The sequence below is a fragment of the Rhinolophus sinicus genome, linkage group LG11 (assembly GCF_036562045.2).
Source record: "Rhinolophus sinicus isolate RSC01 linkage group LG11, ASM3656204v1, whole genome shotgun sequence".
NCBI lineage: Eukaryota > Metazoa > Chordata > Mammalia > Chiroptera > Rhinolophidae > Rhinolophus > Rhinolophus sinicus.
Window position 1 is genome coordinate 59,123,674 of NC_133760.1, and position 12,614 is coordinate 59,136,287.

General features: G+C 48.3%; 1 protein-coding gene across 2 annotated transcripts in view; it reads left to right on the forward strand.

Moving 5' to 3' along the window:
• DENND2A (DENN domain containing 2A) overlaps positions 1-12,614 on the forward strand; it is an 80,033-nt gene that overhangs the window by 33,563 nt on the left and 33,856 nt on the right. For both annotated transcript variants that reach the window (XM_074315269.1, XM_074315270.1), the window contains 3 exons: positions 3,501-3,628; positions 5,239-5,360; positions 10,205-10,405. In XM_074315269.1, coding sequence (XP_074171370.1) covers positions 3,501-3,628; positions 5,239-5,360; positions 10,205-10,405 — 451 coding nt within the window. The remainder of the gene's footprint in view (positions 1-3,500; positions 3,629-5,238; positions 5,361-10,204; positions 10,406-12,614) is intronic.

A 12,614-nucleotide genomic window follows, 5' to 3' on the forward strand; every position in this document is an offset into this window, starting at 1 on the left:
AACTCTTGTTGTAGCCTCTCGTCCTTGGAAATACGGAGGGATCATAAAAAAAAACTTTCAAACTATGGCTTGAAATCCTAGGGTGTGTGATAGCAGCTATTTGGATACAGGCCAATCCCATCCCAACAAACCCCAGCAGATAACCCGGATTGTGTTACATACGCTCTACGTAAGTGAGCCATCCGCTGGGACTCAGAGATCGTATCGCATGCAAACATCTGTATTGTTAGGGCGTTCATTAAAACATTTGAACTATTCAGATATTATTTCATAAGTACTTTATAATGAATTTTCATTTTAAAATTTGGCCTATGCAGATACTGCTTCATAGTCACCTCAAGTGAGATTTTTAAAAAATAAAAACAGTTACAGAACTCTGTCCGTGGCAAAGCAAGGCATAGCTGCAGCCCCTTTCTGAAATCAAAGAAAAGGCCAAGCTTAGCCAGGGCCATGCTCGAATTCCAGACAGTCAAGGCTTTCCCTGTAAGCAGTGGCCACCTCTCTCTGTCCCTCTGCTGCCAGGAGTGGGGCTTCCTGGCAGAAACTGCCCAGCTCCCAGGGACGCAACCCCCGCCTGTCCCCTCTTTTTTCTGTGAGGGTTTGTAGCTTCTCTTAATAGCATAGTTTACTTACATTATGAGGGAAATAGACGGCTTGCTGGGTAATTTGCAGTAACGTGTAACACGGTTTTGTGTGTTGAGTTAGTTCAAGTCCCTAACAGCAAACTCTGGAAACTCGTCCTGTTTTAATTTGCGGGCTGTGACTGCAGCTTTTCCCCTGCGTTGCCTCATTTACGCACACTGCCCAATGCCTGTGTTGTTCAGAGCACCAGTCTCCAACCGCACTCCCTGGTCCAGCACTTTCTCCCAGTGTGACCTGGAGCAATTTATCTGCCCTCACTATGCCTCTGTTTTCTCATCTCTAAAATGTGTACAATAGTAATAATTCTTCACCAGGTTGTTGTGAAGTCTGAATGGGCTGATCCAAGTAAAGTCTTTAGTTGGTACCCAATCAGTGTTGTTGAATGAATGAGTCTGTGGTCTCATTGAAGAGTTTGCATCTTCCCTACCACATCTAAGAAGCATGGCTGCTGAAGACTCTAGTAACATAATCTCATGAGCTCACCGGGGGAACCCCAGGAGCTGGGCGCACTCCAGGCCAGTTACTTAACTCTGCTCTGGCCACAGACCACCACCCCTCTGGCTCTGATCAGATGCCTGGTTCCTGCCAGCCTGGGCTAATGGCAACCTGGACTAGGAATTGTTCAAGGTGGGTTCACAGAACCTCCCATTCCCATCCTAGAAAAACAGCCTAGACCTGCTTCCCGCCCCGTGACCCCATCTACTAGAACTCTGAAGCTAGATCCGTCCTCTCCTGGCTGGACACCTCAAGGGGAGGGCGAAGGGCCTCGCGGATTGGTAGCCTCTCATTTTGGGCTTGAGCTTCTGTTGTTAAGTCAGAACCATGGTGCATAGATGACAGTTTCAGCCTCGACGCCTGAGTCAAGACCATAGACAAACCATAGACACCTAGCCTGGAAGCTTCCAGCTTGGCCCTTCTTGGTGCTCCTGCCCTAAGTTCAAGTACATAAAGGAGAGAGGGCGGGGTGCAGGTAAGGGGTGATGAATTCAGATGTGGAGATATTAACCTGTAAAGCCTGAAGAGGAAAAGCCTTCGGAAACACCCCCAGTCCAGAAAGAGGAAGAAGCAGCGGCTGCCACTGATGCCACAGGAAGTGGTGTCTGAGAGCGGGAGTGGAGTTGGGGCAGCCTTGTACCAGCTTGTTCTGTCTGTGTTGGGGCTGGCTGTGTCTGTCTGACTGCCTCCCTAGAATGTAAGCTCTTCGAGGCAGGAATCCTATTTTAGTCACTCTCTATTTATGGAACCCTAAGCACAGTGCTTCCCACATAGCAAGTGCTCGGTGGAAAACCTTTGCTGCACAAGTGTAATAATTAAAGTGCCACGGCAGTCATAGTAATAGCTAACATTTGTTGAGTGAGGGTCAGGTGCTAAGGACTTTATACGTATTCTCTTTTCTGCTCTTTGGACAATCCTATGAGATAATTACCATTTTACAAATACGGACACTGAGTTTCAGCCCAGTGCAGTGGTCCCTCCAAGGTGAAAAGGCTTGTGAATGAAGGATCCTGGATGTGTATCCAGGTGCGTTTAAATCCTGGCGCCATCAGTGGGGCACTTTCCCCAGAGGCCAGAGAGAGATTGGAGGTGTGGGTGAAGGAGCAGAGGCACTAGACCCTTCTACGGAGTCAGCTGCAGTTTACTGTCTCGCATGTCGGGAACGCTGTGCTAGACACGTGTGAACAAACCATGAGGGAAGTGCCATGACTCCTGAGCCATGAAGAGCTGTGCCCCCACGCAAGGAGGAGGGAAGGGCCAGGACCAAGTCAAGGCCAGATGGGGGGGTTCCCTAGTCAGTACGGAGGTCCTGCGTGTTCATGTAATTCCATTCAAGGGGGGACCAAGTGTGTCGAGCAGAAATTCCTGACACGTCTGCTTGGAAGTAGAAGGTGAGCCTCCAGTGCCTGAGTGGGCCGGGCTGTTCTGCTCCAGCTGGGGATGGGAAATTCTGGTCACTGTGGAGAAGGATAAGGGGAGAGAGAAGGAAACGGGGCAGGTGGAGTGAACCTGAGCGGTGGCTGATGTTTCCTGTGTTTCACAGATGACCTATCTCAGGGCCTCCAAATGTTCAGTAAAGTCACACACATCATAGAAACCCAAGGCTGTGTGTGTGTGTGGATGTGTGTGACAGAGAGGTGGAGCTGGGCTGGATTTCACATGATGATCAACAGCGTCAGAACAGGGACCACGCGTGTGGTGTAGGGTGGAGTGGGGGTGGGGAAAGCCATAGATGAGCCAGGCCACAGACAGACTCGGCCACGTTTGCACAGATCTCTGAGGCACGAGGTGGGGTGTCTCATGGCCTCTGGGTTTCATTCTGCGGGTAACTTGGGTGAGAGAAAGGAGGAGGTATCCAGGCCTCTCGTCTGCTCTGAACTGGCCCCGCTTCTCCTTTCTGATTATTAGCGTGTGCTCTGCAAACCCTGTAGGACAGCTGGAAGTCCAGAAGGGTACAAGTGAAGAAAGCCATGAGCCACCCCTCAGTCCTGAGATAGCAGCTGTATATTTCACTTCTTTCCCTTTTTTTATTTCCATGCGTATGTTTGCTTGGAAAAAAAAAGTATATATATATATATATATATATATATATATATATATATATATATATATATTCACACACACATACATATATACACTTTGCTAGCTTTACTTGGCATAATAACGTTAACATTCTTTCAAGTAAAAGCAACATCTCATATCTGAGGATTTTGACACCTTCTTACAAAAACCAGAGTTGATTTCAGTAATAGAAATTTTTGCAAGAAAGAAAAAAACATTTTTGGTGTATGTTCTCTGAACCAGCCTAATTTGATTGAAGTTCTTGCTTTTTTTTTTTTTTTCTCCCACCTGGTGCAACCCAGAAAGTCCTATGAGTTTGAAGACTTGCTGCAGTCTTCCTGTGAGAACAGCAGGGTGGACTGGTACGCGCAGACGAAGCTGGGGCTGACACGGACTCTATCGGAGGAGAACGTCTATGAAGACATCCTAGGTAAGAGGCCCGTGTGTCTGTGCAGACGTGAGTCTGCCTGTGAGAAGGCGGGGAGAGGGCATGGGGCTGGCTGCTTGTGCCCCCCCCACCCCCCTACACACACACACACACAAACACTCGGAGACATATGTACTCACATCAGTGAGAAGAGCGACCCATGGCGGAATATGTGAGAAAAAGTGGGGCTGCAGGGGAGAGAAAGGGCTGGTGATAAACAGCCAAGGAGATAGTGAGGTGCTGCGGGAAGCATTTGAGACCCAGTGTCCGTGATTGAGTCTTGGCTCTGCTGCTTATTAGCTGTATGACATTGAGCTGGTGGCGTAACATCTCTGAACCCCTCAGTTCTCTCATCTGTGTGCCAAGGATGATGGTCGCTGCCCCACCGGACAGGCCTGTTTGAGGACTAGAGGAGATGGGATGTAAAGTACCTGGCTTATAACCGATGCTCAGTAAACTGTAGCGATTATGGAATGAAGGAAAACTAAAGACTGCCCTACCCCTGAAGCTGCAGGAGGGTGGCAGTTCACAGGGCACCCACATTCAGACTAACGTGAATGTCTCCAACTGAAAAAGTAACTTTAGCCTAGCTCTGAAGAGTTCTCTCAGATTCTAAAGTAGAGCTCAGATTCAGTTTGTTGGCCTTTAAATTCGGTGAGTTACATAGTCTTCAGGGAGGATCACAGCTTCAGTGAGGTGTGAGCTCAGCCCAGCATTTGATGGTGGGGGTGGGGCTGGGGGTGGGTGGAGAAACGAGCTGCTAAGGGGGAGAAACCCGTATGTGTCCCCATGCAAGGGGCGGGTAGTGCAGGTGTACACATGCATACGTACATTGTATTCGTCACTTCTAGAAGAAACTCCGTGGTCGGTGGAAGCATCAGCGTGGAGGGAGGGCATGTGCTTAGCTGAGCTGTTGGAACTGCACCATAAACTATTGGAATTTCTGTGTCCACGCTGCTGGAGATGGGTTCCTGCCAAATCGGTAGGCTTCCCAGATCCAAAGCGGGGATGCGATCTGGACTTCTCTTAGCAGTGCGTCCCTGGCAGGGAAGCGGTCAGTTACGGGGAACAGAAAACCCAGCTGAAACAACAAAGGGAGTTTTTTGGCTCATGTGACCAGACCTGGCTTTGTCTTCCTGTTCCTCGTATCTCAGCTTAGTTCCATGCTCAGCGGGTCATCCATGATCCCCAGGATGGCTGCCCTCAGCTCCCTGGAGGGAGAGTCTATGACTCGCAAGTCCCAGCAAAGTTCCCGAGGTTCACTCTGACTAGACCAGGTTAGGTCCCTCGCTCACTTTCAGAGCCAGGCATGCCGTGTGTGATTGGCTTAGACGCCGGATCATGAGCCCTTCCTGGAACTGGTCACTGAGGCAGTGACCGGGAAACTCCGATTGCCTAAAACCCTGAAGCCAGAGTGGAGTTAATCTCTTCCGTCTAAGAACAGGATAGGTGGGGAGTCACCCCAGTGAAAGTCAGGGTGTATTACAAAGAGTAAGGGTGACTGGATAACAATGCATCAGATATCCCCACTGGAGAGGCCAGGATGTTAGGTTGATCCAATGAGAAAAACTTCTCAACGTTCCCAGTTCCTGACCCATTACTTTTGACCACAGACCCGCCAATGAAGGAAAACCCTTATGAGGACGTTGAATTACATGGTCGCTGCCTGGGGAAGAAATGCGTCTTGAACTTTCCTGGTTCTCCCACCTCTTCTATCCCTGACACGCCCACCAAGGTATGAGCCCCCAAGGGAGTGTTGGGGGGTGAGGGCTCCCCAACACTGTGACCTTGAGCAGCCTGGAGCTCTGGGTTATGCTGGAACACCAGGCCACCTGCACCCCAGGCTGCCACAGTTGTTCATTAGCTGCCTGCCTACCCTTCCTGCCTCTAGTTCTGGAACCCTCTGCTCAACAAAGCTTCCTAAAGTATCACTTTAGCTTCTGGGTCAGAAACCTGCCCACTGAGTAAATAAGATAGTGTGTAGCCGCACTACACGGCCATGAAGTAGAGTGTCCTGCCACAAAACAAGCCGAAACAGAACTGAAAGGCGTGGTGCAGAAACAGTGTTTCTAGAGCATGCCACCGTGTGTGGGGGGTTTTAATGAGAGCATATACCTATGTGTAAGCTCATATATGTCCGTGCTGTAAGGATACCTAAGAATGAGTAAGTGAATACCTCTGTGCCATCGTCTCAGTGCCTGGAGGTCAGGATAGAAGACTGGCTTTTTTTTACGGAATATCCTTTTGAACCTTTCGGAATTATGTACATATAGGTAATATAGCTATATTCGCGTGCATGATAATTTCAGCCTATTGCCTATGGGACCGAATTCATATCCCTTAGCAGAGCATTACATTTCCTTCATAGTGGGTCCCTGGGCACCCAGTACTGCCTGATTTCCCACAGACCCTACATACCAAAAGCTCCCCTCCAGCGAGAGCCTGCTGACTGCCCCTCTGACGTTATAGACCCAGGCTCGGCAAACGTTTTCTCTAAAGAGCCAGAGAGTAAGTATATCATCTGCATTGTAACTACTTAGCGCTGCCATAGACAACATGCAAACAAATGAGTGCAGCTGTGTTTCAATGAAACTGTATTTTGAATTTTATATAATTTTTACCTGCCATAAAATACTATTTTTTTTAGCCATTTGAAAATGAAGCTATTGTTGGGGTGGCCAGTTAGCTCAGTTGGTTAGAGCGTGGTGCTAATACCACCAAGGTTGCCAGTTCGATCCCCACATGGGCCACTGTGAGCTGCGTCCTCCTTAGAAAAACAAAAATAAAACTATTCTTAGCTGATGGCCTGTACAGAAATAGGTGGTGGGCCAGATGTAGCCCAGAGGCCGTAATCTGCCCACCCGTGTGCTGGGTCATTTCTACCTCTGCCCTTGGCGCTTTCCTGGACCTCTCTCCCCCCATCCTTTAGGCTCTCTGCAATCATGCTTCCCTCTGGAAGCTTCCAGGCCGTCCCAGGCCCTGGGGACTTCTCCTCTGCTTGCCTGTAGCACTCAGTGGGCTAAAGCACTCGTTTCACACCACATAGTATATACTGCCTTGTGACATCGCTTACTTTGATGATTTGAATTCTTATTTAAGTCATATAATAGATCTTAAAAACATCTCCCCAGCTAGATTGCAATTCCTCAAGGTCAGAAAATATATATATTCTGTTTCTTTGTGTCTCCCATAAATAGTTGTTATACAGTGTTCAGGTGTTGAAGGCATTCAACTAAGGAAGACCAAAACCAGCTGCAAGTGTCAGTTTAAAGCTCATTCAAAGGAACCTAAGAAGCCATTGTCCTCTCTGGGCTCCGCTGGAGGTCGGCATGGCTGGCAGGCGGGTGGGTGGGGTCTGCACATGAGGCCTTGGGGCATCGTGGTCACCAGTCTTCCTGGAGAAAGCTGAGGGAGAACCTGCCATGAAGGGGGATCTCACAGACCCAAAGCAATTGCTCCAAAATGTGCCCAAACCAATTAGCTGTTCTTTCCTACCCCTGTGGACAGGAGTGTCATCGTGACTAATCCATGACAGCTGAACATAAACAGTTTCTACTTGCCTTTGAAATGGGTTGTTTGTGTTTGCGTTGGAATATGGATGTCTTCAATGGGTAGGAAGTCTTCATTCCCCACAGTGGGTAAGGCTGGCTTAGAGGAAGGAAAGGCTGTCACCCCCAGTCTGTCCCCTTGGCGTCCTACCCAGCTCTACCCCATTCTCCACTTTTTGTGGGGAGTGAACTACATCGCCTCTTAGGAACCATGAAAAACGTCCCTCCCAGAGCAGCTGCCTCCCTAACACCAGGGCACAAAGGCTTAGTTAACCCTTTCTTCCCCTTCCTGCTGGGCTAGAAGAAACCTAGGTCTTCTGTCCCCAAACTAGTTAAACAAGAGAACCCGGAGTCCAGAGGTGGCTGTCCCACAGAAAGATAACCCTGTTGTCCAGGCACGTGACTCAGCCATGATGCCGCAGGCTGTGTGGGGGCTCATTCCTCTGCTCTCCCTTGTCTGCTGTCTGCTTTGTGCCCCCATTCTGGGGGGCAGTTGCAGACTTCCCCACTTCCTCCATGTAGCTCCTCAAATACTCACAGAGCATCTGCCACATCTGGGCTACATCTGGGACCTTCGAACTTGCAGAAGCAATCCCTCTGTAGTGACCTCCTGTACCAGCCATAGAGAGGCCGTAAGACTCCTTTGGGGATTTTCACTTAATTAGATTGTGCCTAGTCCCAGTAGAGAGGGGAGGGTCAGGGGGACAGACCTGCCTCAGAAAGGAGCAGAGGTGCAGCTGGGGGCAGACACTAACACTTGCAAACACACAGTGCAAGGTCCTGCTCGCCTGTATTTTCTTTTTTCCTATAATAGAGTGTGTGTGTGTGTGTGTGTGTGTGTGTCTTGTGTTTGTTGGGTGTGTGTGTGTAACAGGTCTTCTAAAAAATTACATGTAATCCCAACACCCAGAGATAACCACTGTTAACACTTTTATTTCCTTCCAGGCTGTCTTGCACTCTGTGTGTGCATGTGAGTGTGTGTGTGTGTGTTCGCTCATTAAAAAATATTTGGGATTATATGGATTATACTGTATAAACAGCTTTGCTGCTCTTTTATACATATTTATCTTAGTATTTCCCATGTTATTAATTTCTTTTTAAAAACAATTTTTATTGCCTGAATAGTATTCCATCATTTTAATGTAATGTTATTACATTCCATTAGTGTAAAGTCCCAATTGTTGTCATGTGCATGTATGTCTTCCTGTGTTTCTGTGTATGTATACTTAAGGGAGTGTCTGTGCATGCATGTAAATACGTGTACCTGTGGGCCTCTATGAACAAATGTGTTTATTTGTGTGAAAGGCATCTGAGTACTTCTGGGGGTGGCCTCTGTGAAAGAGAATCAGAATGAGGTCGCAATAGCGGTAAGGAGGAGATGGGATATTTTATATCAAGGACCTGCTATTGGTGGCTCCTAAGGCACTAAGACAGGGACAGTAGAGAACAGGAAGGAGTTAAACCATTAGGCACGTTCACAGACAAGCAGGGTGACTGAACCTGGGCTTGAGTCCAGGTCAACTCCCCTGTGGAGGCACACAGCTTCCCTGCAGCCCCCTCCTCTCCACCAAGATGCCCCCTGGCCAGAGACCATGATACTTGGTCTCTTGAAATAACTCAAGAGGTTTCAAAAGAGGGTCCCTGTCTGCTATTCCCTTTTGGACTCTGCAGATCTTCTGTTGAGTCCGTTGTGAATCCGAAGCCTGTGGGATCAGGGAGAACTTTGTGCCTCTGTGATGGAGCGAGGGCCTCTGTGAGGCCGCTCCATAGAGACACAGGGATTGGGCGTGTCATCATTAGGACATTTGGTGGGAGGCCCTCCGATCAGATCAAAAGCTGGAATCTTCTCTGGACCACCTCTGACACAATCGTCCTTAGGGACCTCTAGTGAATGACCTTTTATACTGTAGTTCAAGTTTGGCAAACTACTGCTGGTCGTCTGGTTTTGTAAATAAAGTTTTATTGGAACACAGCCATGCTGACTCATTTACATATTGTCTGTGGCTGCAGAGTTGAGTGGTTGTGATGAGACAGTATGGCCCACGTAGCCTAAAATGGTTACTGTCTGGCCTTTAAGGCAAAGCTTGCTGGCCGGGCTAAGTCCAAAATGTACGCCTGTCTTCCAAAGGCCTTCCCAGGCAGCTTGATGTCTTCACTGGTGTCTCGTCTCTTCCACGGAGAAGTCAATGTCTTCACTGTTGTATCAGCTCTTCCGTCACTTTCAGCCATGGACACGCTCTTCAGCCTGATTTGCTGCTTCTCGCCTCTGTGCCTCTTCCCAGGTGGTGCTGTGTACTTGCTACTGCTCTCTTCGCAGCCCACTAAGCCCTCTTTTTACCAGTTAAGTTGCTACGGACATTCCACCCCCTCATGAACTCTCCCTGGACATTTGGTGGCTTATGTTGGGTGCTCAGGGACACACCGGGACCCCTTTCTCCAGGAGGGTGACGCAGCCCACACGCAACCTCCACCGGCTCCCTCAACACCCTTTAGAAAGTTGTGTTTTGATTCCTTTCTGTCTCCTTTCCTCTTAGATCTTTTCATAAGTCAGATCTTTGAGCAAACGCTATCACCGTCTAAATCTCTTAGGAAAACAGATACCTGCTTTTTTTGCCAACAATTTGATAAGTGATTCCAGGGCAGTGAAAGAATTGGGGCCATTTCCTTGGATTTCACTGCAGATTGAATTTGGTCTTTAAGAAGGCAGGGTCAAAGTTAGGCTTAGGTCTTATAATTCCCAGTACATTGTGTCTTGGATTGTCAGAAGGCCTCACCTGTAAAGGTAAGGGATTGAGCCAGGTGAGTTCCCACTTGTCTAAAAGGAGAGACTGAGTTAAGTCTGCATCCTTTACCTGCTAATTTTCTACCATTGGATGACAAGTGTTTATTGATCGCTTGTTAGCATAGACAAATTCAGTGTTCCCTGGTACCCAGCTTCCTTCCTCTATCTCAAGAGTTCTCCATCACCACTTATCTCCCAGTGTGTCCCTTCTGTATTTATTTATCCTACTTTTCTGCTTTCCCCTCACAGCCATCCTTATCCAAACCTGCTTTTTTCCGGCAAAATTCAGAGAGGAGGAACTTCAAACTGCTGGACACTAGGAAGCTGAGTCGTGATGGAGCTGGGTCCCCTTCCAAACTCAGCCCCCCCTCCACCCCCAGCAGCCCTGACGACACTTTCTTTAACATTGGAGAGCTGCAGAATGGCCGGAAGAAGAGAAAGATACCCAAGGTAAGGCTCGCAATAAGCTTCATGTGCAGGTATGCAGCCTGCCCCGCTTTCCTGCCAAGGAAGGCTGCAGACCAACCTGGGCAGGGGGCAGTCCCTGGGACCTCTTCTCCCTGCTCCATCACAGGCCAGGTGGACACGATGAAGCCAGCAGGCTCCGATGTCTGGGCCTTCGCCGTAATGATTCTTGTGGTCCTGTAGCCTTCCTCTGAACCAGCCTGCTCCCAGCCCTGGCTCCTCTTCTGGCCTGAGGCAGCGTTCCCAAGGCCCAGCCTCAAAAGCCGCCTCCTGCTCCTTCGTGGCCCGAGAAAGCAGAGCTCCCTCCGCCAGGCTCTGAGGCAGCACTTGTCAGAACTACTTCTTTGCTGGCTCTTTTCAGTCCAAAGGGTACAACACACCCAATGCTGTGGATTTACACCCTAATGCTTCTGCTGTTGATTCAGTTTCCTTTGGTTCAGTGCTGTTCACTCTTCATTGGCCATTTTGGTCCCAACTTTCCACAGGAACTTTCAGAACAGGGATTCTTAATTTTTGAGTCTGTGGATGGGCCTGCGGGGGGTCACAGAACCCATACAATTGTGTAAAACTGTGTGTGGGTGAGTTTTGAGGGATGGGGGACGGGACTGGGGACTGTCGATGGGTTTCATCAGATTTCTCAAAGTGAGCCATTGACCTGAAAGAAAGTCAATGGCCATCTTCCCAAGCTGGCCCCTGCTGGCACAGTTTGGTTAACTACTGTTTTGAACCATAATTTCACCCCTACAACCTCTGCCCCCAAACGTTCTTATTCTAAGGACGTTGGGTCACCGTGCATTCTGAAGGGTAAGGGTGCTTAGGATCAGGTGGTGGAGGGAGCATCTAAAATGCAGCCTGGTGGTAGGGGTTTCAGTGCAACAGGGGGACACATCTTGCTTTGCTTTGTCGATGGACGGCAGAGAGAGGGGGGCCGGGGCAGAAGCCATGCCTCACCTCCCTTCATGCTCTCCGGGTTCTGCCTTACGCGGCCCAGGGCGCAGCGTGGATTGCGTATTGTCCGTGTGAGGTTTGCTGAATGACCTCCCCCTGACACATGGACCCCACTCTGTCAGCAGGGAAAGAGTCACTCCCATGTCTCCCTGTTAAAGTACAAGTATGTGAACACATGGTTAGTAGTTTTTCTCTCTGGGGAAATTATTTTTAAATGAAAAGGAACAAAGATTTATTGACTGAAGAATTTGTGCCTTCCACTTATTCCATAGCCTGATTTAAAGTGAGATAAACCTTCTCTGTCCCATGATTTATACCACTCACGTAGCGCTCACGAATTGTCTTACATGGTAGTAATGCCTCTTGGCCCCAGTTAGCTTGTAAACTCCGACAGCAGTTGCTCGTCCCATATATCTTTTTCTCTCTCACAGCTCCTGGCAAAATCCCTTGTACGTTGTAGATGCTTTGTATTCAGTCAACAAATTCACAATCCACAAGTGTTTATTGAGTGCCCACTGTGTGCCAGGCACTGTTCCATCTCATAAAAGTACCATTACAGCATAAACCAAATGACAGAGATCGCTGCCCGCCTGCCTGGAGCTTGCATTCTTGTGTCCGTTGTATTCTGAGTCGATGAAATGATGTTAACTACATCATAACGCTCTTCTTTCTAGTTATTTTTGGATGTTTTGGGGGAGATTTTGAGTGGGTTTAAAATTTTTCTTCTCTCCAAAAAAAAAAACACAATTTGACCTAGCAACTCATTTGTTTATTTGTATTTTTAAGATTGTGGTAAAATACACATATTATAAAACTTACCATTTTAACCAGTTTTAAGTGTATAGTTCAGTGGCATTAAGTACATTCACAGTTGCACCATCCATCTGCAGAACGTCTCATCTGCCCAAACTGAAACTCTGACCCGTTAAACCCTAACTCCCCACGCCCCCCTCCACACAGCTCTGGCAACCACCTTCTACTTTCTGTCGAATTTGCCCACTCCGGGTACCGCACATAAGTACAACCATATAATATCTGTCCTTCGTGACTGTCTTATCTCACTTAGCACAATGTCCTCAAGAGTCACTAATGGAGAGTGTGTCAGAATTCCCTTCCTTTTTTAAGGCTGAATAATATTCCATTGTATGTACGCGTATGTACCACGTTTTGTGTATCCCGTCTTCCATCGACAGGTCTTGTGAATAATACTAGCAACTCATTTAATGGTGTCTTCGTTGTGGGAAAT